Source organism: Coregonus lavaretus (assembly GCF_964263955.1).
Source record: "Coregonus lavaretus genome assembly, chromosome: 11".
In the NCBI taxonomy this organism is placed as follows: Eukaryota; Metazoa; Chordata; class Actinopteri; order Salmoniformes; family Salmonidae; genus Coregonus; species Coregonus lavaretus.
The window spans coordinates 30,530,056-30,557,615 of NC_139998.1; the positions used below are offsets into that span (position 1 = coordinate 30,530,056).

General features: G+C 44.0%; 1 protein-coding gene across 1 annotated transcript; it reads right to left on the reverse strand.

Moving 5' to 3' along the window:
* Nucleotides 1–19,707: 19,707 nt before the first annotated feature.
* On the reverse strand, nucleotides 19,708–27,261 carry LOC311137325 (zinc finger protein 592-like). Its single transcript, XM_084171763.1, has 10 exons — nucleotides 27,178–27,261; nucleotides 26,529–26,614; nucleotides 24,126–26,428; nucleotides 23,832–24,010; nucleotides 23,539–23,712; nucleotides 23,264–23,423; nucleotides 22,885–23,157; nucleotides 22,579–22,691; nucleotides 22,254–22,395; nucleotides 19,708–22,124 (listed from the first exon to the last, which is right to left on the reverse strand). The coding sequence occupies exons 3-10, from the start codon at nucleotides 26,406–26,408 to the stop codon at nucleotides 21,642–21,644; spliced, it is 3,807 nt and encodes a 1,268-aa protein (XP_084027889.1). The 5' UTR covers nucleotides 26,409–26,428; nucleotides 26,529–26,614; nucleotides 27,178–27,261; the 3' UTR covers nucleotides 19,708–21,641.
* Between the last annotated feature and the right edge of the window lie 299 nt (nucleotides 27,262–27,560).

Here is a 27,560-nt window from a genome sequence, read left to right on the forward strand (position 1 = left end):
GGTAGAAACGACAAAAGGGAATACATATCAAAACAGCTTCCCTTTTCTTTCACGCAAACATTCAACTTTGTTTTCCTGTCAGCTATTGCTGTATTTAGTTTGGTTGAAGCTAAGATGACCAGCATGGCCTTGAACAAAATGCGACAGACTTTGTGCCTGAAAAGTCCTCATCCAAGAGACAAACAGGGAGATGAATTCAAATCTAGGGAATAGGTCAATGACCGACACTGTTGGATGGTTGTGTAACATTACTGTGAATTTCTCAATCACCATAAGGAGTAAGATACTCCCCCTTCTCCAGCTTACTGTTGAACTGCTGAACTGGTTTAATTGAGTGGAGGTACAGTACCTTTAAGATATCTTCAACTTCCAGCACTAAGGAAATGGGACACAGTGATTCACCTCAGGTCCAGAACCCAGTGCTCTGTCCTCTGCAAAGGAGAAGACTTATGAAGTGGTTGAAACAATGGTGCTGGATGAAAAGCGGTGGCCGTAAGCAGCGCTCTAATAGCTTGATGCAGATGCAAGGGGATTGGACCACCAACCTTGTACGTCTGTGATGTACTGTATATGTCTTGGACATTCAGTGCATTCGGAAAGTACTCAGACCCCTAGACTTTTTCCACATTTTGTTAAGTTACAGCCTTATTCTAAAATTGATTAAATTATTGTTTTCCTTCATCAATCTACACACAATACCCCATAATGACAAAGTGAAAAGAGGTTTTCAGAAATGTTTGCAAATGTATTAAAAATAAAAGACAGAAATACCTTATTTACATTAGTATTCAGACCCTTTGCTATGAGACTCGAAATTGAGCTCAAGTGCATCCTGTTTCCATTGATCATCCTTCAGATGTTTCTACAACTTGATTGGAGTCCACCTGTGGTAAATTAAATTGATTCGACATGATTTGGAAAGGCACACACCTGTCTATATAAGGTCCCACAGTTGACAGTGCAAAAACCAAGCCATGAGGTTGAAGGAATTGTCCGTAGAGCTCCGAGACAGGATTGTGTCGAGGTACAGATCTGGGGAAAGGTATCAAAACATTTCTGCAGCATTGAATGTCCCCAAGAACACAGTGGCCTCCTTCATTCTGAAATGGAAGAAGTTTGGAACCACCAAGACTCTTCCTAGAGCTGGCCGCCCGGCCAAACTGAGCAATTGGGGGAGAAGGGCCTTGGTCAGGGAGGTGACCAACAACCCGATGGTCACTCTGACAGAGCTCCAGAGTTCCTCTGTGGAGATGGGAGAACCTTCCAGAAGGACAACCATCTCTTCAGCACTCCACCAATCAGGGCTTTATGGTAGAGTGGCCAGACGGAAGCCACTCCTCAGTAAAAGTCACATGACAGCCCGCTTGGAGTTTTCCAAAAGGCACCTAAAGGACTCTCAGACCATGAGAAACAAGATTCTCTGGTCTGATGGAACCAAGATTGAACTCTTTGGCCTGAATGCCAAGCGTCACGTCTGGAGGAAACCTGGCACCATCCCTACGGTGAAGCATGGTGGTAGCAGCATCATGCTGTGGGGAGGTTATTCCGTGGCAGGGACTGGGAGACTAGTCAGGATCGAGGGAAAGATGAACAGAGCAAAGTACAGAGAGATCCTTGATGAAAACCTGCTCCAGAGTGCTCAGAACCTCAGACTGGGTCGAAGGTTCACCTTCCAACAGGACAACGACCCTAAGCACACAGCCAAGACAACGCAGGAGTGGTTTCGGGACAAGTCTCTGAATGTCTTTGAGTGGCCCAGCCAGAGCCCAGACTTGAACCCGATCAAACATCTCTGGAGAGACCTGAAAATAGCTGTGCAGCAACGCTCCCCATCCAACCTGACAGAGCTTGAAAGGATCTGCAGAGAAGAATGGGAGAAACTCCCCAAATACAGGTGTGCCAAGCTTGTAGCGTCATACCCAAAAAGACTCAAGGCTGTAATCGCTGCCAAAGGTGCTTCAACAAAGTACTGAGTAAAGAGTCTGAATACTTATGTAAGTATGTTTTTTTGATTTTTATACATTTGCAAAAATGTATAAAAACCTGTTTTTGCTTTGTCATTATGGAGTAATGTGTGTAGATTGATCAAGGGGGGAAAAAACTATTTAATCAATTTTCGGATTAAGGCTGTAATGTAACAAAATGTGGAAAAAATCAAGGGGTCTGAATACTTTCCGAATGCACTGTATAAATTGTTTTTGTTGGTCAGTAATTGGATCTTGTTACTGTTAGTGGTATAGCATGCTCTAAGGTTTTCTATTATGGCAGTATTATGTCATAAATCTATTAAATGCAGTCTTCCAAATACTGAGCAAAGACTACACTACTCTTGCCTCTTTATTGGGAATTTGTTTTTGTGCACTTTTTTTTGAGATGTTTTCTTGCCTGTTGAAAATTGCCAGGTTTTTGTAGTTCAGTTCATTTTAGTTGAACTTTGTTTGAACCCCAAAATCTGTTCATTGGATAATAATATGTTCACAGCTTACGTAAGTCTGAACAGTACAGTACACCGATCCCCTTACCCTGGTTCCTCAAAGGATTGGCACTTGTCGTGATATGTAACTGACAAAGCCTTGAGCGTTGAAGAGTGGTAAGGGGCTTACAGAAATAAACACTCACTTTGTTCAGTGCCATTTACACGCATGGGTCAACTTACAAAGTGAAAGACATGGCTATATAATATGAGAACCATGTAAAAACTGGGTTGGACCTGGCCCATGGTCACAGTAAAGCCATAGCTCACCTCCAGCTTACTTTTATGACTGAAAATTATATGCATTTACATCATTCACACTTCTGGTGTTTACTTATTCATGAACTGTAGATGACCGTGTCAAAAATACTGTAAGAAAATTGTGGTCAGATGTGACATGAGCAAACTGTTAAATGACTGTAATATGTGTAATGGGGTGATATTGTCACTAGTTTGTAGTGAGTGAGTGAGTGAGGTATACTGTATGCGTGTGCGTGTTGGCAGACTGCTACTGAAATTGATGTCCATGACACTGTAATATTTGGTATGTTATGTTGTGCCAATGGATTTTGTAAAATAAAAGTGTACCTACCATTCTTGTCAAACGTTCATACTCATATTTTTACGTCATTAAATAGTACCCGCAAAACACCAGTCTCAACGTCAACAGCGAAGAGGCGACTCCGGGATGCTGACCTTCTAGGCAGAGTAGCAAAGAAAAATACATATCTCAGACTGCCCATCTTAATATTTTATTTTTATTGGCCAGTCTGAGATATGGCTTTTTCTTTGCAACTCTGCCTAGAAGGTCAGCATCCCGAAGTCGCCTCTTCACTGTTGACGTTGAGACTGGTGTTTTGCGGGTACTATTTAATGAAGCTGCCAGTTGAGGACTTGTGAGGCGTCTGTTTCTCAAACTAGACACTCTAATGTATTTGTCCTTTTGCTCAGTTGTGCACCGGGGCCTCCCACTCCTCTTTCTATTCTGGTTAGAGCCAGTTTGCGCTGTTCTGTGAAGGGAGTAGTACACAGCGTTGTACGAGATCTTCAGTTTCTTGGCAATATCTCGCATGGAATAGCCTTCATTTCTCAGAACAAGAATAGACTGACAAGTTTCAGAAGAAAGTGATTTGTTTCTGGCCATTTTGAGCCTGTAATCAAACCCACAATTGCTGATGCTCCAGATACTGTTAGGCCTACTGCTGCTAGGTAGCTCTCTCTCTGCTCTCCCCCTCCCCTCTGTCTGTCCTTGATTGCAGGAGTGAAGTCTGGTGTGCGGGAGTCAGGGTTCCAGCTGCAGCTCATTCACCATAATCACCTCAGCCTTTAAGACCCGGTCAAACTTTCCACTCATCGTCAGATCATAGTCAAGACGACCATATTATGGGAACCTGACTTCTGCCTCCGCTTCACTCCTGCCACCACCATCCTGCTCCCCACTACCGGACCTCCCTTTTGGACTCACCACGGACACTAGGACATTACGGTACCACACCTGCCCTGACCTGGATCTGTTACCCTCCCTGTAACCTGGACTTGCTCTTCCCCTATTATTGGAAACCTGGACTTTTTGAACATTGTAAATAAACCTGTTAAACCTTCTCTGGCTTGGTGTACTTGTCTGCATTTGGGTTCTAATCCAGTTAAATCATGACAGTATGATCTGACCAACATGAACCCAGCAGACAGTAGCTCGGATACCACCCCAGAGTGCACTCAAATTCGGACTGCTATAGCCAATCAGGACATTTTACTTGGCCAACATGATACCCTGTTTAAGACTATTGCTGAGAACAGTCAGGTGCTGTTTAATCAGGTTCAATTACTCACCAATCAGGTGTCTGTCCTTACTACCCAAGTTAATAATGCAACCCTCGGGCATGGCATAAAAACTGCCCCTTCTCCTGCTCCACCTGTTTTTCCTGGCCCTCCAGCCCAGATCAGAGAGCCTTTTGTTCCTGCTCCAGAGCGCTATGATGGGAACATGGGAACCTGTGGTGAATTTTTGACTCAATGCTCGTTAGTGTTTGAACAACAGCCCCTCACCTACGCCTCAGAAAGAGCCCGTATTGCCTACCTTATCAACTCTACTAGCGGTTCCGCTCGTGCCTGGGGATCCGCGGTCTGGGAGAGTCAGTCGGACATTTGCAACGCTTACGTGGCCTTCTCCACTGAGATGAGGAAGGTTTTTGACCACCCCGTACGGGGCAAGGAGGCTGCGAAACGGTTGTTGTCTCTTCGGCAGGGGGTTCGCAGTGTGGCGGAGATGGCAGTGGAGTTTCGGACGTTAGCGGCGTTGAGCGGTTGGAATGACGAGGCATTACAAGGAGCGTTCATCAATGCTTTGTCTGAGACTTTAAAAGATGAGTTGGTGTCATATGATGTATCGCCTACACTGGATAATCTTATTTCACTCACAATCAGGTTGGATAATCGGATTCGGGAGCGCCGCCGGGAGAGGAGTGTTAGTTCCAAGCAACTGGTCTGTCGTCAACAAACTCCTTCCCGCATCTTCCCTATGGAGAAAGCCGAGTCTTCCCGAGTCGATACGAGGAGCACTGAACCCGAAGCCATGGAGGTGGGTCGTGCACGGTTGTCCTCAGAGGAGCGTGCACGTCGTATTCAGGCTCGGGTCTGCCTGTATTGTGGAGAAGCTGGTCATTTCGTTCCTTCCTGCCCAGTTCGTCCGGGAAAAGGGCCGGCTCATCATTATTGGGAGAAGTTTTGGTGAGCCGAGCAGCGGATTCTTCCTCTTCTCCCCGCATTCTGCTCCAGGCATCCCTCCAGTGGCAGTCCCAGAATTTCTCGGTTAGTGCGATGGTTGACTCTGGTGCCGATGAAAGCTTTTTGGATCGAGAGTTGGCTCAACAAATGGAGTTAGAGACTGTTCCTATGGACTGTCCGCTGCAGGCTAAGGGTCTAAATGGACAATTGTTGACCCGTATTACTCATCAGACTGTTCCTGTTTGTCTCAGAGTGTCGGGTAATCATCAGGAGAACATTCAATTCCATATAATTGACTGCCCACAGACCCCCCTGGTCCTTGGTATCCCCTGGCTCATAAGACACAATCCACACATTGATTGGTTGACCGGTAGAATTGTTTCATGGAGCACATTTTGTCATGTGAATTGTTTGTGTTCTGCTCAGACCCCTGCCAGCACTGTGCCTCAACCTCCACTGGAGTCCATGGATCTTTCTGCTGTCCCTGACGTGTATCATGACCTGGCATCCATTTTCTGCAAACACAGAGCTACTTCTCTTCCTCCTCACCGGCCTTACGACTGCGCCATTGACCTCCAGCCAGGAGCCCCTCTCCCCAGCAGTCGCCTGTACAATCTCTCCCGCCCGGAGACGGAGGCTATGGAGAACTACATTCGGGACTCCTTGGCGTCAGGTATTATTCATCCTTCCTCGTCACCTGTAGGAGCGGGATTCTTTTTTGTTGCTAAGAAGGATAAGACCCTCAGACCCTGTATTGATTTCCGTGGACTTAACAACATCACCATTAAGAACAAATATTATCTGCCTTTAATTAACTCTGCTTTTCCCCTCCTTCATGGTGCAACTATCTTCACTAAACTGGATCTACGAAATGCGTATCACCTGGTGCGCATTCGTAAAGGTGATGAATGGAAGACTGCCTTCAACACACCTTTGGGACATTTTGAGTACCTGGTTATGCCTTTTGGGTTGTCCAATGCCCCTGCCATTTTTCAGGCACTAGTCAATGATGTCCTTCGGGACATGTTGAATCGGTTTGTTTTTGTCTATCTGGATGATATCCTGATTTTTTCAGAGTCCTCCCAGGAACACGAACTGCATGTGCGCCAGGTGTTGCTAAGGTTGTTGGAGAACAAACTGTTTGTGAAGATGGAGAAATGTGAATTTCATGTGTCTGAGACCTCTTTTTTGGGTTACATAATAGCTCAGGGGGAGTTGCGGATGGACCCAGCTAAGATCTCTGCTGTCACGGACTGGCCAGCCCCCTCCACCCGCAAACAACTTCAACAATTCCTGGGGTTTGCGAACTTCTACAGGAGGTTCATCAAGGACTACAGCCGCATTGCGGCGCCACTCACCGCTCTCACCTCCATCGCACGACCGTTCGCTTGGAATGAAGGGGCCGAAGCAGCGTTTGAAGAACTGAAACATCGCTTCGCCTCGGCTCCCATTCTGATGCAGCCGGACCCCGACCGCCAGTTTGTCGTGGAGGTGGATGCATCCGACACTGGGGTAGGTGCGGTGTTGTCACAACGTTCACCGGAAGATAACAAACTGCATCCCTGTGCTTTCCTTTCACGGAAACTTTCTCAGGCAGAGAGGAATTATGATGTTGGCAATCGTGAACTGCTCGCCGTGAAGCTGGCTCTCGAAGAGTGGCGGCATTGGCTGGAGGGGGCGGAACAACCCTTCATCGTTTGGACGGATCATAAGAATCTGGCATACATCCAGTCAGCGAAGCAGCTCAATCCCCGTCAAGCCAGGTGGGCACTATTTTTTGGTAGATTCAATTTTTCTCTGTCTTACCGTCCTGGGTCACGCAACGTCAAACCTGACGCCCTGTCTCGTGTTTTTTCTGCTGTTGATACTGGTAGTAACCCTGAACCCATCTTGCCTCCTACCTGCAGTATTGCGGCCATTACATGTGACATCGAAGGGATTGTTAGACAGGCTCCACATCATCAAGCTGACCCTGGGAGCGGTCCTCCTAACCGGTTGTTTGTCCCTGAGTCTGTTTGCTCCCAGGTACTTCAGTGGGCTCACTCGTCTCCCCTTACCTGTCACCCTGGAGTTACTCGGACCCTTGACTTTGTGCGACGGAAGTTCTGGTGGCCCAGGATGGAGGCGGACACTCGAGCCTTCATTGCTGCTTGTACGGTATGTGCACGTAGTAAGAACTCCACCCAGGCCAGCGCTGGTCATCTAAGACCTCTGCCAATACCCAGCCGGCCCTGGTCCCACATTGCCTTGGATTTTGTCACTGGACTTCCCCCCTCATCTGGAAAGACTGTCATTCTTACTGTTATTGATCGTTTTTCTAAGTTTGCTCATTTTTTGGCCCTACCTAAACTGCCCACTGCCAGAGAAACGGCTGATATTTTGGTTGAACATGTGTTCCGCTCTCATGGTCTACCCACGGATATTGTCTCTGACAGGGGTCCCCAGTTTGTCTCCCAGGTTTGGAAGGCTTTCTGTAAAGCTTTGGGCATTACATCCAGCCTGTCCTCTGGATATCACCCCCAGACCAACGGGCAAGCCGAGAGAGCGAACCAGGAGATGGAGACCGCTCTCCGCTGTGTCACAGGGTCTAACCCTGGGTCGTGGAGCTCCATGCTCCCCTGGGTGGAATATGCTCATAACACCTTGACTAACGCTTCCTCTGGTTTGTCTCCCTTTCTGTGTGCTCAGGGTTATCAACCTCCCCTGTTCCCTTCTCAAGAGAGGGAACTGGCGGTACCCTCGGTGCAGTCCCACATGCTCCGCTGCTTCAAGGTCTGGAGGAAGGCCAGGGTAGCTCTGTCCCGAGCTTCGGCGTACATGCAGAGGCAAGCCAACCGTCACCTGTCCCAGGCTCCCGGTTACTCTCCTGGTCAAGAGGTATGGCTTAAGTCACGTGACCTTCCGTTGAAAGTGGAGTCTAAGAAGATGGCGCCTCGTTTTATAGGACCGTTCAAGATACTGTCTATTGTTAACCCCTGCGCGGTTAAGCTACAGCTTCCTGCCTCCCTACGGGTTCATTCCACCTTTCATGTTTCCCAGATTAAGCCTGTGTCGGTTAGCCCTCTGTGCCCGCCCTCTCGTCCCCCTCCTCCGCCCAGGATCGTGGGTGGGGGTCCGGTCTACACTGTCCGGCGACTTCTGGATGTTCGCCGCCGGGGTCGTGGTTTCCAGTACCTGGTGGATTGGGAGGGTTATGGTCCTGAGGAACGTTCCTGGGTGCCCAGGAGCTTCATTGTGGATCCTGCTCTGGTCCGTGAGTTTCATAGGTTACATCCTGATAAACCCTGTCGGTCGCCAGGTGGCGTCCGTAGAGGGGGGGGTACTGTTAGGCCTACTGCTGCTAGGTAGCTCTCTCTCTGCTCTCCCCCTCCCCTCTGTCTGTCCTTGATTGCAGGAGTGAAGTCTGGTGTGCGGGAGTCAGGGTTCCAGCTGCAGCTCATTCACCATAATCACCTCAGCCTTTAAGACCCGGTCAAACTTTCCACTCATCGTCAGATCATAGTCAAGACGACCATATTATGGGAACCTGACTTCTGCCTCCGCTTCACTCCTGCCACCACCATCCTGCTCCCCACTACCGGACCTCCCTTTTGGACTCACCACGGACACTAGGACATTACGGTACCACACCTGCCCTGACCTGGATCTGTTACCCTCCCTGTAACCTGGACTTGCTCTTCCCCTATTATTGGAAACCTGGACTTTTTGAACATTGTAAATAAACCTGTTAAACCTTCTCTGGCTTGGTGTACTTGTCTGCATTTGGGTTCTAATCCAGTTAAATCATGACAGATACTCAACTAGTCTCAAGAAGGCCAGTTTTATTGCTTCTTTAATTAACACAATAGTTTTCAGCTGTGCTAACATAATTGCAAAAGGGTTTTCTAATGATCAATTAGCCTTTTAAAATTATAAACTTGGATTAGCAAACACAACATGCCATTGGAACACAGGACTGATGGTTGCTGATAATGGGCCTCTGTACGCCTATGTAGATATTCCACTAAAAATCAGCCGTTTCCAGCTACAATAGCCATTTACAACATTAACAATGTCTACACTGTATTTCTGATCAATTTTATGTTATTTTACAGGACAAAAAAAATTGCTTTCGAAAACAAGGACATTTCTAAGTGACCCCAAACTTTTGAACAGTAGTGTATATATACAAGGCTAGAAGACATTAGCTGAATATTTTTTAATACCACACAAATGACTGAAATTAGTGGCTACTCTGACAGTGACAAACTGAGAGCAATAAAAACGAACTGGTCTTGAATTAAAACAATAGTTCAGGTCGAACCACCGTTCTCCATGCAGGCCAAGTATAAAGTATACACATTTTCATTTCTATAAACTCCATTACTGCTGTTGCATTAAACTTGAGTGCACCATTTGTCTGTGCTGTTAATTTTCCCTTTCCTTTAATGGCAGTATAAACTCAAGGACTATTTCATTTGTTTATAAAATAATGTGCTTTATTTTAGAGTTTCATGAATTGCAATACCTATTTGTTTGAGAACTCTGTTGGTGTCTGGCGCACAGTGTTTCTAGAGCGTGCGCGTCCCACCTCCCTGCATAATAAGCAATTTGTCATTGCATTGGTTAGTTCCCTCTCTGATTAATTATTATATTCCTGCAACTATTTATTGTATTGCACCGGTGCGTTAATCTAAGTAACATTATAAAAAACTCCCCATCAAAACCCGTCTATTTAAGCTAGAGAATTCGCACTTCCGCATCTGTTATGAAAGGTGGCAGAGCTAGAGCGGTGTTTGTCAGACCATGAGACATACCCTCTTCTCACGAAAACCTCTGTAGAGTCCGAACGGTTTGACCTACGAACTATTATGACCACTCTATGTAAAGGAATGATTCTCACTCCGTTTTGCTCAATGAAGGACTCTTCTGAAGGTAACCGGTACCGGTTTTAAAAAATGAATGGAAGTACAAAGGTCGTTTTGTGCCTACCCAAAAAAGGGGTTAAATATGTGTTTCAAATATATATATATATATTTCTGAGCTTGCTTTATTATATATCCTAGATGTAGGACAAACACTTAGAAACCTTATGATACATTTTTTTGACTGTTTTTTTTTGCCATTTATGAATGTGTTATTCAATGTGTTTGTCTGGGCTATAGTATTAAAGGCCAAATTAAATATTTTATCCTAAAAAAAGTATACATTTTTTTTAATACCTAAAAGGGGTCCTAAAATCCCAACTCAAATAGCTAAATGAGCCTTAAATTCCATGTCAGCTTAGTTTGCTGTGGTGTGGCTATTAGCCTATTATACTGCAGGCCTATGCTATGAAGGCAGTGCGCACCAGTTGAACTTGTGGTGAGGAAGAATGTTTTAGGCCTACCAGAGTTATTCCTATGATCTATCATATCATATCATATCTTTATTTAAAAAATATTCTGAGAGCAAATTAACGAATTAGCCTCCTTCTGTAGGCTACTGCATCTGCTATGCAGATATAGGCATATTTGACAAGGATACATACAAGCATGCGTAGGTAGGTTCTCTTTATCAAAAAACAACTGGACCAACAAACTTTCTTCTTTTTCTCCATTCACCCAGAGGGTAAGGCACCAGGCACCAACCACACCAGGAATTCTCTTCAGGTATTCAATGTTAACATCCTTTAACGGGCGCTCTGCTCCAAAGTTCAAAGCACGATACTTCTGTTGAATGGATTCTTTTGAGGCCTCCTGCAATCTTCCTCTGTTCTGCAGAAACACAATTAATCAGAATAAGAGCACTTCTGGTCACTTTGATAGATTCCACTTTTCCAAGAGCATGCTTTCCTTTTTGTTCCATTCTTTGACACTACTGTTGTCCATTCATCTTCACCAACTTTGCTCAACGCGCTGCTAGATTCAACCCCGTCATACACTTCCACCATTTTCCGGAAGTAGGAGTTCACGCTCACGGCATTGGTTAGTTGATTTGTCTCGTCTTCCACAATCTTTGATGTGAAGTTTTGTGGTAGACCTGTGGTACACTTGCGTGTCAGGTTTCTGGCTCGTGTGACTCATTCATCACACTGTCATTATTATAACCACAGATGGATAAGGTTTATGTACAATATAATCTTTGGTATAACTTCACATCACACATCATTGATAATCAAAGTGTAATGAATACTCGGACAGAGTGGTAAGATCCAATCGCAGAATAGCGATGCTTTATTAGAGTACAGACAAGGGAATAGCTTAATCGTGGTCGGGCGGGCTGTGGTCAAAACCGGGCCAGGCAGAGACAGGCAGAGATACCAAGGGAGCGGGCTTAGTCGTAGTCGAGGTCACAGGCACAGGATCAGAGAACGGTAATCACTGGGGTAGACAAGTAGAGGATTAAGCAATTCGGGGAGTCAAACAACAAGGCACAGGTCGGATACACGGGTAATCAAAAACAACAAACTCTCTCTCTCTCTCTCTCGGAACAAAACGCTTAGCAAGTCACAATGGAACAATACCTCGCACCGACTGAACTTCTGAGCACACCTTATATCCTACCCTAATTATGGACAGGTGTGCTCAGAACTCAGGTGAACCAGATCGAGTCTGATGACTCCCCCTCTCTGTAGATCGGGGAAGTGTCAGACTCTGTCTAGACCCAGCCAACCCCCGATCCCTTACACAAAGCATTATGTGATGTGAAGAGGATATTTTCTAAGGCTGAACAGATTGTCTGTTTGTAATGTAAAGAAGCATTGATAAAACATTGAATAATTGATCAAACAAAAAGTGAAGTGGACAGGCTTTATGTTCTATGATGAATGTGGGTGAATGTGACATAAACAGCTTAAAGAATAGAGTTCCATGTAGTCATGACTCTATGTACAGTAGTATTGTGCATTTCCCATAGTCTGTTCTGGATTTGGGGACTATGAAGACACCTCTGGTGGCATGTCTTGTGGGATATGCATGGGTGTCTGATTTAAGGGCCAGCTGTGCTGCTCTGTTCTGGGCTAACTGTAATTTGCCTATGTCCCTCTTTGTGGCACTTGACCATATGATTGGGCAGTAGTCCAGGTGCAACAAAACTAGGTCCTTTAGGACTTGTTTTGTTGATAGCGATGTCAAGCAAGCAGAGCAGCGCTTTATTATAGACATTACCATCTTAGCTACCATTGCATCAATATGTTTTGACCATCACAGTTTACAATCCAGGGTTACACCAAGCAGTTTAGTCTCCTCAACTTGCTCAATTTCCACATTATTCATTACAATATTTAGTTGAGGTTTAGTGTTCAGTGAATGATTTGTCCCAAATACAATGCTTTTAGTTTTTGAAATATTTAGGATTATCTTATTTCTTGCCAACCATTCTGAAACTGACTGCAGCTCTTTGTTAAGTGTTGCAGTGATTTCACATGCTGTGGTAGCTGACGTGTTTAGTGTTGAGTCATCAGCATACATAGACACACAGGCTTTATTCAGTACCAGTGGCAGGTCATTAGTAAAGATTGAAAAAATAAGGGTCCTAGAAAGCTGCCCTGGGGAATGCCTGACTCTACCTGGATTATGTTGGAGAGGCTTCCATTAAAGAACACCCTCTGTGTTCTGTTAGACAAGTAACTCTCGATCCACAATATAGCAGGGGATGTAAAGACATAACACGTTTTTCCAGCAGCAGATTACAGTGAGGGTAAAAAGTATTTGAATTATCAGTCTATAATTTTAATGGTAGGCTTATTTGAACAGTGAGAGACAGAATAACAACCAAAAAATCCAGAAAAACGCATGTCAAAAATGTTATAAATTGATTTGCATTTTAATGAGGGAAATAAGTATTTGACCCCCTCTCAATCAGAAAGATTTCTGGCTCCCAGGTGTCTTTTATACAGGTAACGAGCTGAGATTAGGAGCACACTCTTAAAGGGAGTACTCCTAATCTCAGTTTGTTACCTGTATAAAAGACACCTGTCCACAGAAGCAATCAATCAATCAGATTCCAAACTCTCCACCATGGCCAAGACCAAAGAGCTCTCCAAGGATGTCAGGGACAAGATTGTAGACCTACACAAGGCTGGAATGGGCTACAAGACCATCGCCAAGCAGCTTGGTGAGAAGGTGACAACAGTTGGCAAGATCTCACCTCGTGGAGTTGCAATGATCATGAGAACGGTGAGGAATCAGCCCAGAACTACACGGGAGGATCTTATCAATGATCTCAAGGCAGCTGGGACCATAGTCACCAAGAAAACAATTGGTAACACACTACGCCGTGAAGGACTGAAATCCTGCAGCGCCCGCAAGTTCCCGCTGCTCAAGAAAGCACATATACATGCCCGTCTGAAGTTTGCCAATGAACATCTGAATGATTCAGAGGAGAACTGGGTGAAAGTGTTGTGGTGAGATGAGACCAAAATGGAGCTCTTTAGCATCAACTCAACCTGCCGTGTTTGGAGGAGGAGGAATGCTGCCTATGACCCCAAGAACACCATCCCCACCGTCAAACATAGAGGTGGAAACATTATGCTTTGGGGGTGTTTTTCTGCTAAGGGGACAGGACAACTTCACCGCATCAAATGGACGATGGACGGGGCCATGTACCGTCAAATCTTGGGTGAGAACCTCCTTCCCTCAGCCAGGACATTGAAAATGGGTCGTGGATGGGTATTCCAGCATGACAATGACCCAAAACACACAGCCAAGGCAACAAAGGAGTGGCTCAAGAAGAAGCACATTAAGGTCCTGGAGTGGCCTAGCCAGTCTCCAGACCTTAATACCATAGAAAATATGTGGAGGAAGCTGAAGGTTCGAGTTGCCAAACGTCAGCCTCGAAACCTTAATGACTTGGAGAAGATCTGCAAAGGGGAGTGGGACAAAATCCCTCCTGAGATGTGTGCAAACCTGGTGGCCAACTACAAGAAACATCTCACCTCTGTGATTGCCAGCAAGGGTTTTGCCACCAAGTACTAAGTCATGTTTTGCAGAGGGGTCAAATACATATTTCCCTCATTAAAATGCAAATCAATTTATAACATTTTTCCCTCACTGTATGATCGATAATGTCAAAAGCTGCACTGAAGTCTAACAAAACATCTCCCACAATCTTCTTACTTTATCCTATCCCAGGTATTCCTTAAAGAGGTGGGGTTTCAGATGTCTCCGGAAGGTGGTGAGTGACTCCGCTGTCCTGGCGTCGTGAGGGAGCTTGTTCCACCATTGGGGTGCCAGAGCAGCGAACAGTTTTGACTGGGCTGAGCGGGAACTATGCTTCCGCAGAGGAAGGGGAGCCAGCAGGCCAGAGGTGGATGAATGCAATGCCCTCGTTTGGGTGTAGGGACTGATCAGAGCTTGAAGGTACAGAGGTGCCGTTCCCCTCACAGCTCCATAGGCAAGCACCATGGTCTTGTAACAGATGCAAGATTCAACTGGAAGCCAGTGGAGTGTGTGGAGGAGCGGGGTGACGTGAGAGAACTTGGGAAGGTTGAACACCAGACGGGCTGCGGCATTCTGGATGAGTTGTAGGGGTTTAATGGCACAGGCAGGGAGCCCAGCCAACAGCGAGTTGCAGTAATCCAGACGGGAGATGACAAGTGCCTGGATTAGGACCTGTGCCGCTTCCTGTGTAAGGCAGGGTCGTACTCTCCGAATGTTGTAGAGCATGAACCTGCAGGATCGGGTCACCGCCTTGATGTTAGCGGAGAACGACAGGGTGTTGTCCAGGGTCACGCCAAGGCTCTTCGCACTCTGGGAGGAGGACACAACGGAGTTGTCAACCGTGATGGCGAGATCATGGAACGGGCAGTCCTTCCCCGGGAGGAAGAGCAGCTCCGTCTTGCCAAGGTTCAGCTTGAGGTGGTGATCCGTCATCCATACTGATATGTCTGCCAGACATGCAGAGATGCGATTCGCCACCTGGTTATCAGAAGGGGGAAAGGAGAAGATTAGTTGTGTATCGTCAGCGTAGCAATGATAGGAGAGGCCATGTGAGGATATGACAGAGCCAAGTGACTTGGTGTATAGGGAGAATAGGAGATGGCCTAGAACTGAGCCCTGGGGGACACCAGGAGTGAGCCGCGCCGGAGATGCCCAGCTCGGAGAGGGTGGAGAGGAGGATCTGATGGTTCACAGTATCAAAGGCAGCAGACAGGTCTAGAAGGACAAGAGCAGAGGAGAGAGAGTTAGCTTTAGCAGTGCGGAGAGCCTCCGTGACACAGAGAAGAGCAGTCTCAGTTGAATGACCAGTCCTGAAACCTGACTGGTTTGGATCAAGAAGGTCATTCTGAGAGAGATAGCAAGAGAGTTGGCTAAAGACGGCACGCTCAATAGTTTTGGAAAGAAAAGAAAGAAGGGATACTGGTCTGTAGTTGTTGACATCAGTGGGATCGAGTGTTGGTTTTTTGAGAAGGGGTGTAACTCTCGATCTCTTGAAGACGGAAGGGACATAGCCAGCGGTCAAGGATGAGTTGATCAGCGAGGTGAGGTAGGGGAGAAGGTCACCGGAGATGGTCTGGAGAAGAGAGGAGGGGATGGGGTCAAGCGGGCAGGTTGTTGGGCGGCCTGCAGTCACAAGTCGCAAGATTTTATCTGGAGAGAGAGGGGAGAAAGAAGTCAAAGCATAGGAGTGGTTTAGAAAGAAGTCAAGCAATTTAGAGTGGTAGAAAGTGGCCTTAGCAGCAGAAACAGATGAAGAAAATGTAGAGAGGAGGGAGTGAAAAGATGCCAGGTCGGCAGGGAGTTTAGTTTTCTTCCATTTCCGCTCCGCTGCCCGGAGCTCTGTTCTGTGAGCTCGCAATGAGTCATCAAGCCACGGAGCTGGAGGGGAGGACCGAGCCGGCCGGGAGGATAGGGGACACAGAGAGTCAAAGGATGCAGAAAGGGAGGAGAGGAGGGTTGAGGAGGCAGAATCAGGAGATTGGAGGGAGAAGGATTGAGCAGGGGGAAGAGATGATAGGATGGAAGAGGAGAGAGTAGTGGGAGAGAGAGAGCGAAGGTTGCGGCGGCGCATTACCATCTGTGTAGGGGCAGAGTGAGTAGTGTTGGAGGAGAGCGAGAGAGAAAAGGATACAAAGTAGTGGTCGGAGACATGGAGGGGAGTTGCAGTGAGATTAGTAGAAGAGCAGCATCTAGTAAAGATGAGGTCAAGCGTATTGCCTGCCTTGTGAGTAGGGGGGGACGGTGAGAGGGTGAGGTCAAAAGAGGAGAGGAGTGGAAAGAAGGAGGCAGAGAGAAATGAGTCAAATGTAGACGTAGGGAGGTTGAAATCCCCCAAAACTGTGAGGGGTGAGCCATCCTCAGGAAAGGAACTTTCAGCCAATCATCAGTAATTTTTGTAAGTGCCGTACATGTTGAGTGCCCTTCCCTACCAGAGTGCTGAAAGTCTATTGTTAATTGTTTACTGTGAACATTTTTTTAAACAAAAGTTTACTAAAGGTTGGTAACAGGCTGATTGTACTCTGTGTAGGTAGGTTACACAAACATACAGTATAGGCTACTAGTTGCACATAAATGTACCACATGGAATTTGATACATTTACAATATGAATGCAACATCAACATATAACATTCACTTGTAGATAGCTTAAACCCCTTCTAAGTCACTTGATCTAAAGCCGCGTTTCTTCCGAGTCTGTATAGCACTTTTCAGCACCTCTTCAATGAACAGCTCCCTCAAACTCTCTGCCTTGCGCTCGGGGTTGACAGACTGAACTCCAAAAGAGAGCTCTCCATCTCCGACGGGAGAAAAAAAATTAGCTATTCACACATTTCTTGCCCATGAAATGACCTAGGTTAAAAACATGAATAAAAAAATGTGATCAATGCATGGCCAAACACAACTAATAAACACAATTATTTCCAATTATTTCCACTTAACTAAACCAACATATTATGGTGATATTTACCTTAAAATCTAAATGAAACTGTGAAGTAATAAATTACTGTAGCCTCAATTTTGAAATAATTACTAGTGGCACTTGCTAAATGACAAGAATTTACCTGTTGCCCATTGACTTCCCCTCGGATTTACCTTGACGTTTGAAACTTTTTTTCTAAGTTCAGTTAAATCGAGACTGAGAATGAGATCACAACAAAGCAAGAAAGAAGTCCGATTTGCAGCTCTGTGTTAATGTAGCTTTTGTCATCCCTTTTATTAAACTAAACAACAGTATTTGTGTGGTAGGCTAAATAATAGGCTAAACTACTTGTCCAGATTAAAACCACTGTTTGCTCCGCTCTTGGGAATGTCGTGCTCTCGTGTAAGCACCAGTATTTATATGATCATGCACGGCTATTGAAATGAGATGTAGTCATTAATTATCAACACTGCAGGCGACCACTGTAAACCCCAAGGCATTTTTAACTAAAATACTTCTAGTAAGTTTAACTCAAAGTAAATGAAAAGTCATTATTACTTAAAATGTTTATGTGGTACTAACTCAAAACTAACTGAGAAGTCACACCAACTACATTTTTTCAAGTTATGATAACAAATTGTTTTTGATTGATTAATCTTAATGTGACACAAAGATAAATAAAATACATTTTTCGAAACTAATCCAATAATTTAGTTAGAATTTTTGCACCCGTTACTGAAATGGTTGTTCCAGTTTAAATGGCTTAGGTAGTCTCCTCCCACTGTTCCAAACCCTGGCAGTCATTATGAATGAAGGTTGCGGGTGATAATTTTTTTTTACTGTTGGATATCCTAACTCTGGCTGGATTCCAATAGTAATTACACATCACTTTGCACACCAGCATAATGTGATTTGCAGGTAGGGTTGCAAAATTCTGGTACATTTCCCAATTTTTCCACAAATCCAGTTTGGAACATTCCTGGAAATCCTTCTAGGATTTTTTTTAAAACTGGGAAATTTGTGGAAGTTACCGGAATTTTGCAGCTCTACTTGCAGGCCTGATGTGGCCTGTAAACCATGAGTTTGAGGCCACTGTATTAGGGTAAAGCTAGGGCTAAAAATAAGGCCTTATGAGATATGTAATGTATAGTCATAAAGAGTTTAATTATAATGATAACATTTGCCTAGGAACTCACTTGGTGAAGGGCACAGGACTGAAAATGAATGAATTCAACAACCATGTCTTTGTCCCTAACAAATATAGTCATTGGTGGTAACTCTACAATTCACTCAGAAAGGCTGGGAATTATATTGGAGGCGTGGCTTAGTGGGGGCATTACTCAAAATGTTCAAGCTGATACAACTCAAATCTGGACCCCCTACACAGTGACTATCGGTTTGAGCAATGACTACAAAATCACTTAATGTAACTGTACTCAGATATATTTAGTGCAACAGGTTTCCTCAAAAGTTTTGAGTAATGACACCACATTGGGGTTTACAGTGAGGAAAGAGAGGGCCAGAGGCATTGCTGTCTTAAAGGGCCGATCAACTATGTAAACATGTGTCTCATGTCTCAACCGCTCTCTGCTATCTCTGAGCTCTAGGCTAAAGCCAACACAGAGGAAGACAAATGCTCTCTCTGAACTCTAGGCTAGAGCCAACACAGAAGAAGACAGGTCTCTACTCTCTCTAAGCTCTAGGCCAGGGTTCTTCAATTCTGGTCCTGGAGGGCCGAAACACTTCTGTTTTTTATTTCTACCTGGTAGTTAATTGCACTCACCTGGTGTCCCAGGTCTGAATTAGCCCCTGATTCGAAGGAGAGGATGAAAAACAGAGGTGTTTCGGCCCTCCAGGACCGGAATTGAAGAACCCTGCTCTAGGCTAAAGCCAACACAGAGGAAGACAGAACGCTTCTGAACTTTTTGAGTGGTTAACTGTTTTGTATTTACTGATTATATGTGAGATGCTAACATAAAAGTGTGGTAATCAGTTTCCTTTTTTTGTAAACTTATGTTACATTTGAGTAATGGTAAATTATAGTTTTTAAGGTTGGACTTTGTTCAACTCAAACATTTCAAGTATTGCAACTTATACTTAAAAAGACTGTCATGTTCACTTCACCATATTGATGTAATTTAACTTGTGTTTTTTATGTATAGAGAAATCAAAATAACTTAGTTGATTTACATGAAAAAAATGAGTATACTCAAAAAACAGCATTTGTATTACTCATATGAAGGTATTACAGCTCACTTCAGCAATTTAAGTTGAACTTTTTTGAGGTAATCAGTTTCAAAAAATGTTTTGAGTAGAATTGATCCAGTTTTACAGTGTGCTTATTGCTTGACAGGGATTGGATTTGGTGCATCATAGGCTGCGTTTACACATGCAGCCCAATTCCGATCTTCTGCCCAATTATTGGCAAAAGAGCTGATCTGGGGTCAAAAGCCCAATTAGTCAGAAAAATATCCGAAATGGGCTGCCTGTGTAAACACAGCCATATTGTTCAGTCGGTTGGGGAGACTGGCGAGGGATACTTGCCAGATTGGTTTGACTGGACTGAGAAAACACATTTTGGAGGGAAAACAAATTGCCCTAGGTGTAGGTGTATTTTTTCCAGCACATTGTCATCAGAGAAGGGATATCAGCCATATCAGAAGGGATCTTTTGAGGACAAAGGATGCTGATGCAGACATGTACATGTTTATTTGCAATTATTTTAAGTAAACATTACAGCAAGGCACAATTGCCAATGCAGGGTGAATGGATATGTGATGGCTTAAAATGCTGCTAATAAAAGGTTAATTACCTACTGTGTACATAGGTTAGCTTACAAGTCCTTAATATTGTACATATTATCAAAAGTACAACGTTTCTCGACAGGCTATAAAAACACTGAGATGTGAAGTTTCATATCAGCCACTGAGTTAACAGTGGATCTGTTTAAAGCATGAACACTGATTCAGATAACCACTAGAAAATGAACAGTTCATACAGCACTTAAATAGAAAGTTCACAAATACGTCAATGTGACTATAAATATCAATCTCCAAAGTAATTTATAAAATTGAATATTGTGGGAGATGATATACATTTTGAGAATAATAACAATACATTTTACATTGCAGCAAGACCAAAGGTGAAATCTCCCAAAACATCCCAAGTTTAACAATCACTGCCATATACTGTGGAGGTAGGAAGGAAGAGCTGCACAGGTCTCTATCTTCAGCTTATTTCATATGCACTCAAACATGCTATAACCCTTTACATTTAATCACTGCTCTTTCAATTGCCTTAGTACACCGTTAGAAATGAGCCATTTTCAACACCCTGCATTATCTTGCAAAACAGATGCTTTCTCACATTCAATGAACACTCGCCAAAGATCACAATTAACCAAGAAAAACAATGACATCGCTAAGACAAGCCACCACTACTATAAACATAGATATAAGAGCATTTTAAATTAATGAAAGCTCACTTTTATCAGGGTACAAAAGCAAGAGTACAGTAAAAAAAAGTGTAAGATCTTTCAGCAAGGCATTTAAAGCAGCAATCAGCAGTAGAAATAATAAAGTGTTTTCCCTGCCCGTTTTAGTAAAAAACAGATGGGGCTGGAGAAACGTAAGCACTAACAATTATAACCATAGCTCTGGATGCAAGGACTGACCATTCATGATATCCAAATTATAGCTTTAACCATGTTGTACATGTTTGTTTACATTTACTAATGTATGACAGTTGAACTAAGCTCATGAGGCATTTATACGTTATATTTTTCAAGAATCAATGGGTACATATCATTAATTTATAGGTCCAAAAATGTATGTAGCAACTGCTGATTGCCTTTTTAACTCCAACACCTGTATTTGATTTTGTAGAAAAGTGCTATTTTGGTAGTTTAACCAGCTTTAATAAATTCCATACCATGTGGTATGGAATTGATATCAAATATATATTATGTGCTAAGTGATACCTAGGTCAGAGTAAATATTTCAACATACACATACAGTATGATAGAAGTTGCAATACTGTTACATAATATCAGTATCGCCACGACCTGCATGAAGCACCATCTATTATCATGTGTTTTGTAAGGACAAAACAATCCTTAAGTAGGAAACCAAGCATTTGATATGGCTGCCATACACTAAAGCAAAGTCTATAGACTTTCATTATTCCAAACATAAATGGGAGGTTAGCCTGAGGGACAGATCCTTGATGTTCCTGAGTCTCTTGTCAGAGTAACTGGAGTCACTAGAGAATACTGATGAACCAAACAGTTTGCCTTAACAGGTGGGTGTGGTTATATACCAGAGGCTCGTAAAGACATTTAATACAATACAAAACATGCAAGCTTCAAATGGTAAAATAAAAGTAAATAATTAATTAGAATCTTTGCCATAAATTACACAAGATAAATGTTATCTCCTCAGTTGATGCGGAACATCTGCCAGTCCCAACGGCTTGAGAAACATAAAAAGCATTTCGTTTTAAGGCACAAAAAAAAGAACCCAAAAGAATTTAGACTACTATTACCCAAGGAAATGGAGATAGCTTTTAAGAAGCTCAAACTTGCTCTTATTGATTCTATTTTGCCTGCTGAAGACTATCCATGAATCTCTAGGTGAGAGCTGTATGTGAATTTACAGTCAATGGTCTTACTGCAGTCTCACAGTGCAACCTGGTTGGATCCTCTTCCCGTAGAGGGTCAGATTTAACTAATGGAAGTGGCAAGTCCTCTCCCTCATTCACACCCACTGTTTTCCCCATGCCCTCTTCCTGCTTCTTTCTGCTCTCATACTCCACGTCCATCATTTCCTTCTTCTCTTCCTCTGGGTCTTTGACTTTGTGCACAATAAACAGGTGTCTGTTGAGAGACAGCCGAGATGCAAAACATAATCCACAGTACAGGCATTGGGGAGTGTTTTTATCGGTTTTATGCTGAGGTATGTGCTGCTGGAACTGTGTGCCATCCTCTGTGGTGAAACCACACTTAGAGCAGCGAAAGTGAGATTTCAGACGTTTGGTAGAGGAGCCTTCTAGGGCAGCACCATCCTTCCCCTCCCTCTGGGATGCCACCGCAGGTCTCTTTGAAACGAGCCCCTGCACGTCAAAGTTAAAGGATTAGATTTCAAGTGTAATTTTTGACAATGAGTAAAATGCAGAAAACATGAAAAACAGATCATACATATTGGTATTACTTTTAAATTTAAATAAGAAAATTAAAATCACCTCTCCCAAGACTTTGCTGGTATCCAGAGGGGCTGATTTTGACATTAGACTAAAGTCTGGATTTCTGATCCCATGCATCAAACTGATGTGGTTCTTCAACATGATGCTTGTGGTGAATGTTGTCCTCTCATCTGTGCAATACCTGCACAATAAGAATACATTATTTCATATACAAAAAAATAGTCATAAAATGTGGTAACCACAGCTTTGTTTTTACATGTTTGACCATTTCCTGCAGCACCACCCAGGGGCCAATCAGTGCCAGATATGCCCCAACCTTTCAGGAAGTAATGTACTTTAATGTAGATTTCAGGATAAATCTCACCAGCAGGTAAAGGTTTTCTTCTTTCCATCGTGGTCATTGCGAATGTGTCTTCTCAAACTTGTAGAGGAATTGAAAGACCTCTCACACTGCCGACATGGATACCTCTTCAGTGACTACAGAAAGCACAGAGAGAAGATTTACTTAATTAGGGTTGAGCTGACTTGGGAATGATTTAATTTCATTAAGGGCCTGAAAGTTGTAAATTCCACATCTAAAATGGTCCCTAAATTATAATCTGTCCTATAATATAAAATGTTACAGCTAATTAGTTTGAATGAGCAACAAAATAACTAAGTTGCTCCTCACCCTCCCATGGCTGTTCTTCATGTGAGAGATGTAGGCTTCTCGGTCAGGCAACCAGTGCAGGCACTCTCCACAGGTCCAGCCAGCATTTTTCAGATTGGTCTTCCTGTCCCGAGCGGCCAAGTTGGCCCTCTTTCTGGTTGCATCAGAGTGTTTAATGGGAGTGTTTACCTTTGGCTGGTGGAATGCTGAGGTAACATCTTGGTGCTGTGCAATCATCTCTGTTGGTTTTGTGCTTTTCTCCACCTCCTCTTTGAAGATTCCTCCATGCACCCCCTGTAATATAGGCAGACATCTTTGAAAAAGACAGAACCAAAAACATAACATTATGGGCCCCATTTTATGTCAATGTGACTAGGTTGAATTTGAGGATGATGCAAACCTTGAAATGCTGCATTAACGACTGCTTTTGGATGAAGATTGAAGTGCACTCAGGGCACTTGAACACACAGGTAGCAAGCTTTTTGGCATTCTGATGGAAGTGTTGAAGCAATAACTGCTTTTTCTTGAACACTGTCTCACAAGAACACTTGAAGATTAACCTGCAACAGAAAATCAACACAATTAGAGCATAAACAGCATTACAAACAATCATGTAAAACTTTAAGATGGGTTAGCAAATATGCAATTTCAGAACATGCATTTAGTTAAACTCACTGAGGAGACACTATGCTGCCATTGTGCTTAGTTGTCAAATGCATTTGAAATCCATCGGAAGACTTGAAGGCAACTGGACAGATAGTGCACTTATAGAAGACCTCACAGTGTTTTTCTTCAATGTGACTCTTCTGCACATTAAATGACATGAAAACCATATCACAGTGAAGACACCTGAAAGAAAACAAAGGATTTAGACAAGGTGGCCAATGTTATAGAACACTTTTGTGATATGTATACACCGAGTCCCATTCAAGGTCCTAACAAAAGCATATACTTTAGTATTGATTTACTTATAGCCAGCCTTGCGTGCATAGTGAAGACAGTTCTCCTTCACATGCTTCTGTATGTCCACAGAGCGACTCAGCGCACCACACTCAGGGCAGCAGTAAGGGGACTTGTGGGCATGAATACGCTGGTGAGCCTGGAAGCTGCACTTGTTCGGTAGCAGCATTGGGCACACCTTACACATCTATACAGAAAAAAATAATACAAAGCAAAACGTATAGAAATACTGTCATTATTACCTGGCCTATGAAAGTGAACATCTCAGCAATTACCATAATTTCAATTCAATCTTTACTCACCAGTCCCTTCATTTCTTCTGACAGACTCTGGTAATGGCCTGCGAGACCTCTGTAGTCTGATAGCTGCTTGTTACACTCCAGGCAGCGGAGTCTGTGGCGGATGACTTTGTCTGGATAGAGGGGCATGACTGGTTGGGTTTTAGGTGAGGATAATGGGGGCACATGGGAGCCCACATGCACAGAGGATTCAGTGATCAAGGGTGCAAACATCTGTCCCTCTGCAATGGGCTTCATGAATAGCTGTGTACACTGCATCACCACACCTTTGTTCTTATGTTCCCGTGCATGTGCCAGCAGGGCACACTTGTTGAAGAATACCATGGTTTTAGCACAGTGGGTGCAGGCTACTTCAATGTGCACACTCCTCCTGCCATAATGATAGGCGAGACTCCTCTCTACCCCAAAGGAGTCCCCACATTCAAGGCAGCAATATCCACGTGGTGGCAAGTTGATGTTGCTCTCAGGTGGTGGGTTCAGGTTGGGTACGAATGTGGGTACAGGGTTGGCATTGTTTAACAGTCTGTTTAAAGTACCTGCTGCTGTGCTCGGAATGGCAGCACGTGGATTAGGGGCATCTTTTTTTACTTGATGCATCAATGGGACAGTGCTGCACACCATAGAGGAGGAAAGTGCATGTTGTTGGCTCTGTTGATGGGAGGTGGAGCGTGCTGCGACTGATGCAGCAACACTGTGAGGGACTAGGTTCAGGTTAGCTAAGTGCATTGCCTTGGGAAGGAAGCTTGTGTTGGGCGAGTTGCCCGTTTGAACTGATGAAATCCTCTTTTGTGTAGAAGGCCCGTGCTGGGCAACCGGCATAGGTCTCATTACAGGACTACTTATATTATGAAAAATAGTTGGGCACTGCATTGGTCTTGGCCTCTTGCAGTTCCCCTTTAATTTGTCATCAGTAACCTTTGATGGCAGAATACCAACTGGTGTACTTTTGATGGGCATATCAACAATGATATCGCTTATCACATTATGAGAGGGATAGGGAGACAAACTAGAGTAGGCCTCCTCAACAACAATTCTGTGGGATGGGGAGGACTCAACAGAGTGGATCTCCTCATTTTCTGAATCAGGTACTACACTGGTAACCGTGCGCTGGATTTGCCCAGTCGTGGTTTTAATGGTCTTTATTCTGACCCTCGGTATGGCTGGGGGTGAGCCAGATGCCAATGCTGGGGATCCCTTGCCACTGCTGTCACTGCAAATGCTTACAGGACTGTCAGGTGGTTTCATTAACCGCTTCACAGCTTCAAGAGTACTCCTGGGACTTTGTGGTGACATGGGCATTTTTGGACTAACCTTCATGGTGCCGTCATGAGCCACTGATAAGTCTCCAGAGTTTGGTGGTTCACTGGGATCCTTTCTGGCATTCAGAGCCACTAATGCCTCAAGGCAAGACGATAGTTTGGATGTTGGAGTTTTGACACATGGATGAGAGGTGGGCATATTAGACATGGTCACTATATTGTTACTGCTTGACTCAATAATGTTATTATCATTTGTAGGGAGCACTGCACTACTATGACAATCTCCCTTGTCCTTCTGGTTACTTGCATTCCTGTCAGGCTTCGCCTCTGTTCTGGTATCCTTTGATTTGATAGATTCTCCTTTGCTCCTTGGAAGGTTCTCAAGTTCTTCACAGTCTACTTCATGGCACTTGTCAAACATGCTGTAAGACAGCTGTTTTTTCTGATTGTCTGACATTAGGGGTTCTGCAGACATAAATATAGAGGCAGCAGGGAAGTAGGGTCTCTCTTGTTTTGGATGGATATCAACCCCATTGCTTGGGGAGTCTTCAGATTCTGGACTAGAGATGGGGCTGAACTGGGAAAAGGACTGAGAGAAGGACGGTGTTCCTTCAGGTTTGTGCTGGACGGGGGTCTTCCCTAAGAGTCCTCTTGAGCCATTCCCATTCAAAGCACACACAAAAGACTTAGAACCACAGTGGCCTATCTGATGAGAGTCCATTGAGGCCCCTGACCCCCTGAACCCATTTTGCAATGGGTGTCTGAAATGTGGGCCCTCTCCACCACTATCAGATGACTCCTGGTGACTTGTGTTCTTTACTATAACACTGACAGCAGGAACATCAGACACACCTACAGCTTGATGAACAGATACAGTGTCCTCCATACACATCTCTGTGTGTTTCAGCTGACCTTCTGCCTCATCATGACTCTCCTGGATGGGTTCTTTAGCATCCAAACTGGTGGCATCAGGGATGTCAAAGGCAGCCAAAAGATCATCAAAATCAGGGGTCTTCATGTCACCCATGTTTGAAAGCTTACAAAAACCTGAGGAAAACATAAAGAGGTCAAACATGACCACATAAACTGGGGTACCAGAGATGTGGCACATTCCCTGAAGATAGTGATGTTGAGAAGAGTTATTTACCATTTGGCTCTCGATTATGTTTGTTGCAAAAATTCTGCAGGGTTGTCAGTTTAAGTCATGATGGGCTGCTCCCTCTGTGCAGATACCTGAGATCAATTAATAGGAAATAGGTTTACTTTAGTACATTATGGACATTCAGTCAGCTAGCTAGCTTGTAATGCTAAAAAGTGTAGTTCACTGGCTAGCTAAGTTAGCTGTCAAATAACTGCGTCTAGCCATGAGCCAAGTGGATAGTTCGCTAACTAGTACATCTCCAGCTGGCTAGCTAGACACAGCAAAGTGTAATTGAAGTTGAACATTTATAACTAGATACACAATATATCACCAAACAACGTATTGTGAGCAACATAACTTTAAACTGTAAATATAGTCAGAACATGTGAATACAGAGGCTGTAGTTATCAGGCTAGCTGTGTAGGTAATGTTTGCCAGTGTGCTAGCTAATTATCTAACTAACGTTAGCTGGCTCGCATTTTTTGACACTTGCAGATCTAGCTACCATTAGCCAACTAGTGCTAAATTAGCGAGCTAGCTAACGTTAAACGACAAGCTAAATCATCTACTAACGCGTTAGTTAAGGTTATATTTAAGGTAAAAAATATATTCGCGCATAACGTTATAGCCTAATGAGTTAAAAAGTATAATTCACCTATTTGACAATTAGTTAACACGTTGCATCCATAAATCATTCCAGGCCTCATTCTTTCGGGTGGATTTCTTAATTTGCAACAAAACAGCTAGCAAGCTTCTAGCTTATCGCTTGCTTGCTAACTCGCGAGAGCTAAAAACATTTGTGTCATCTCGCGAGCATGATGTGAAAATGGATTGATCGGTCACAAATCGATGCAATGTTGGAAGCTATCAATGCGATCTGTTTCAGTAAATTTGATGTGAAAATTCTACAGTTCCTCTCCTGTACCAATCCTTCCAGCTAGCTAGTTGCTCAGAATAACATTTTTGCTGAGCTCTCTAGCTAGCGACTTTAGCGCGTAGCGCCATCTTCCTGACGCAATTCCTCTAGGATCAGTGCTG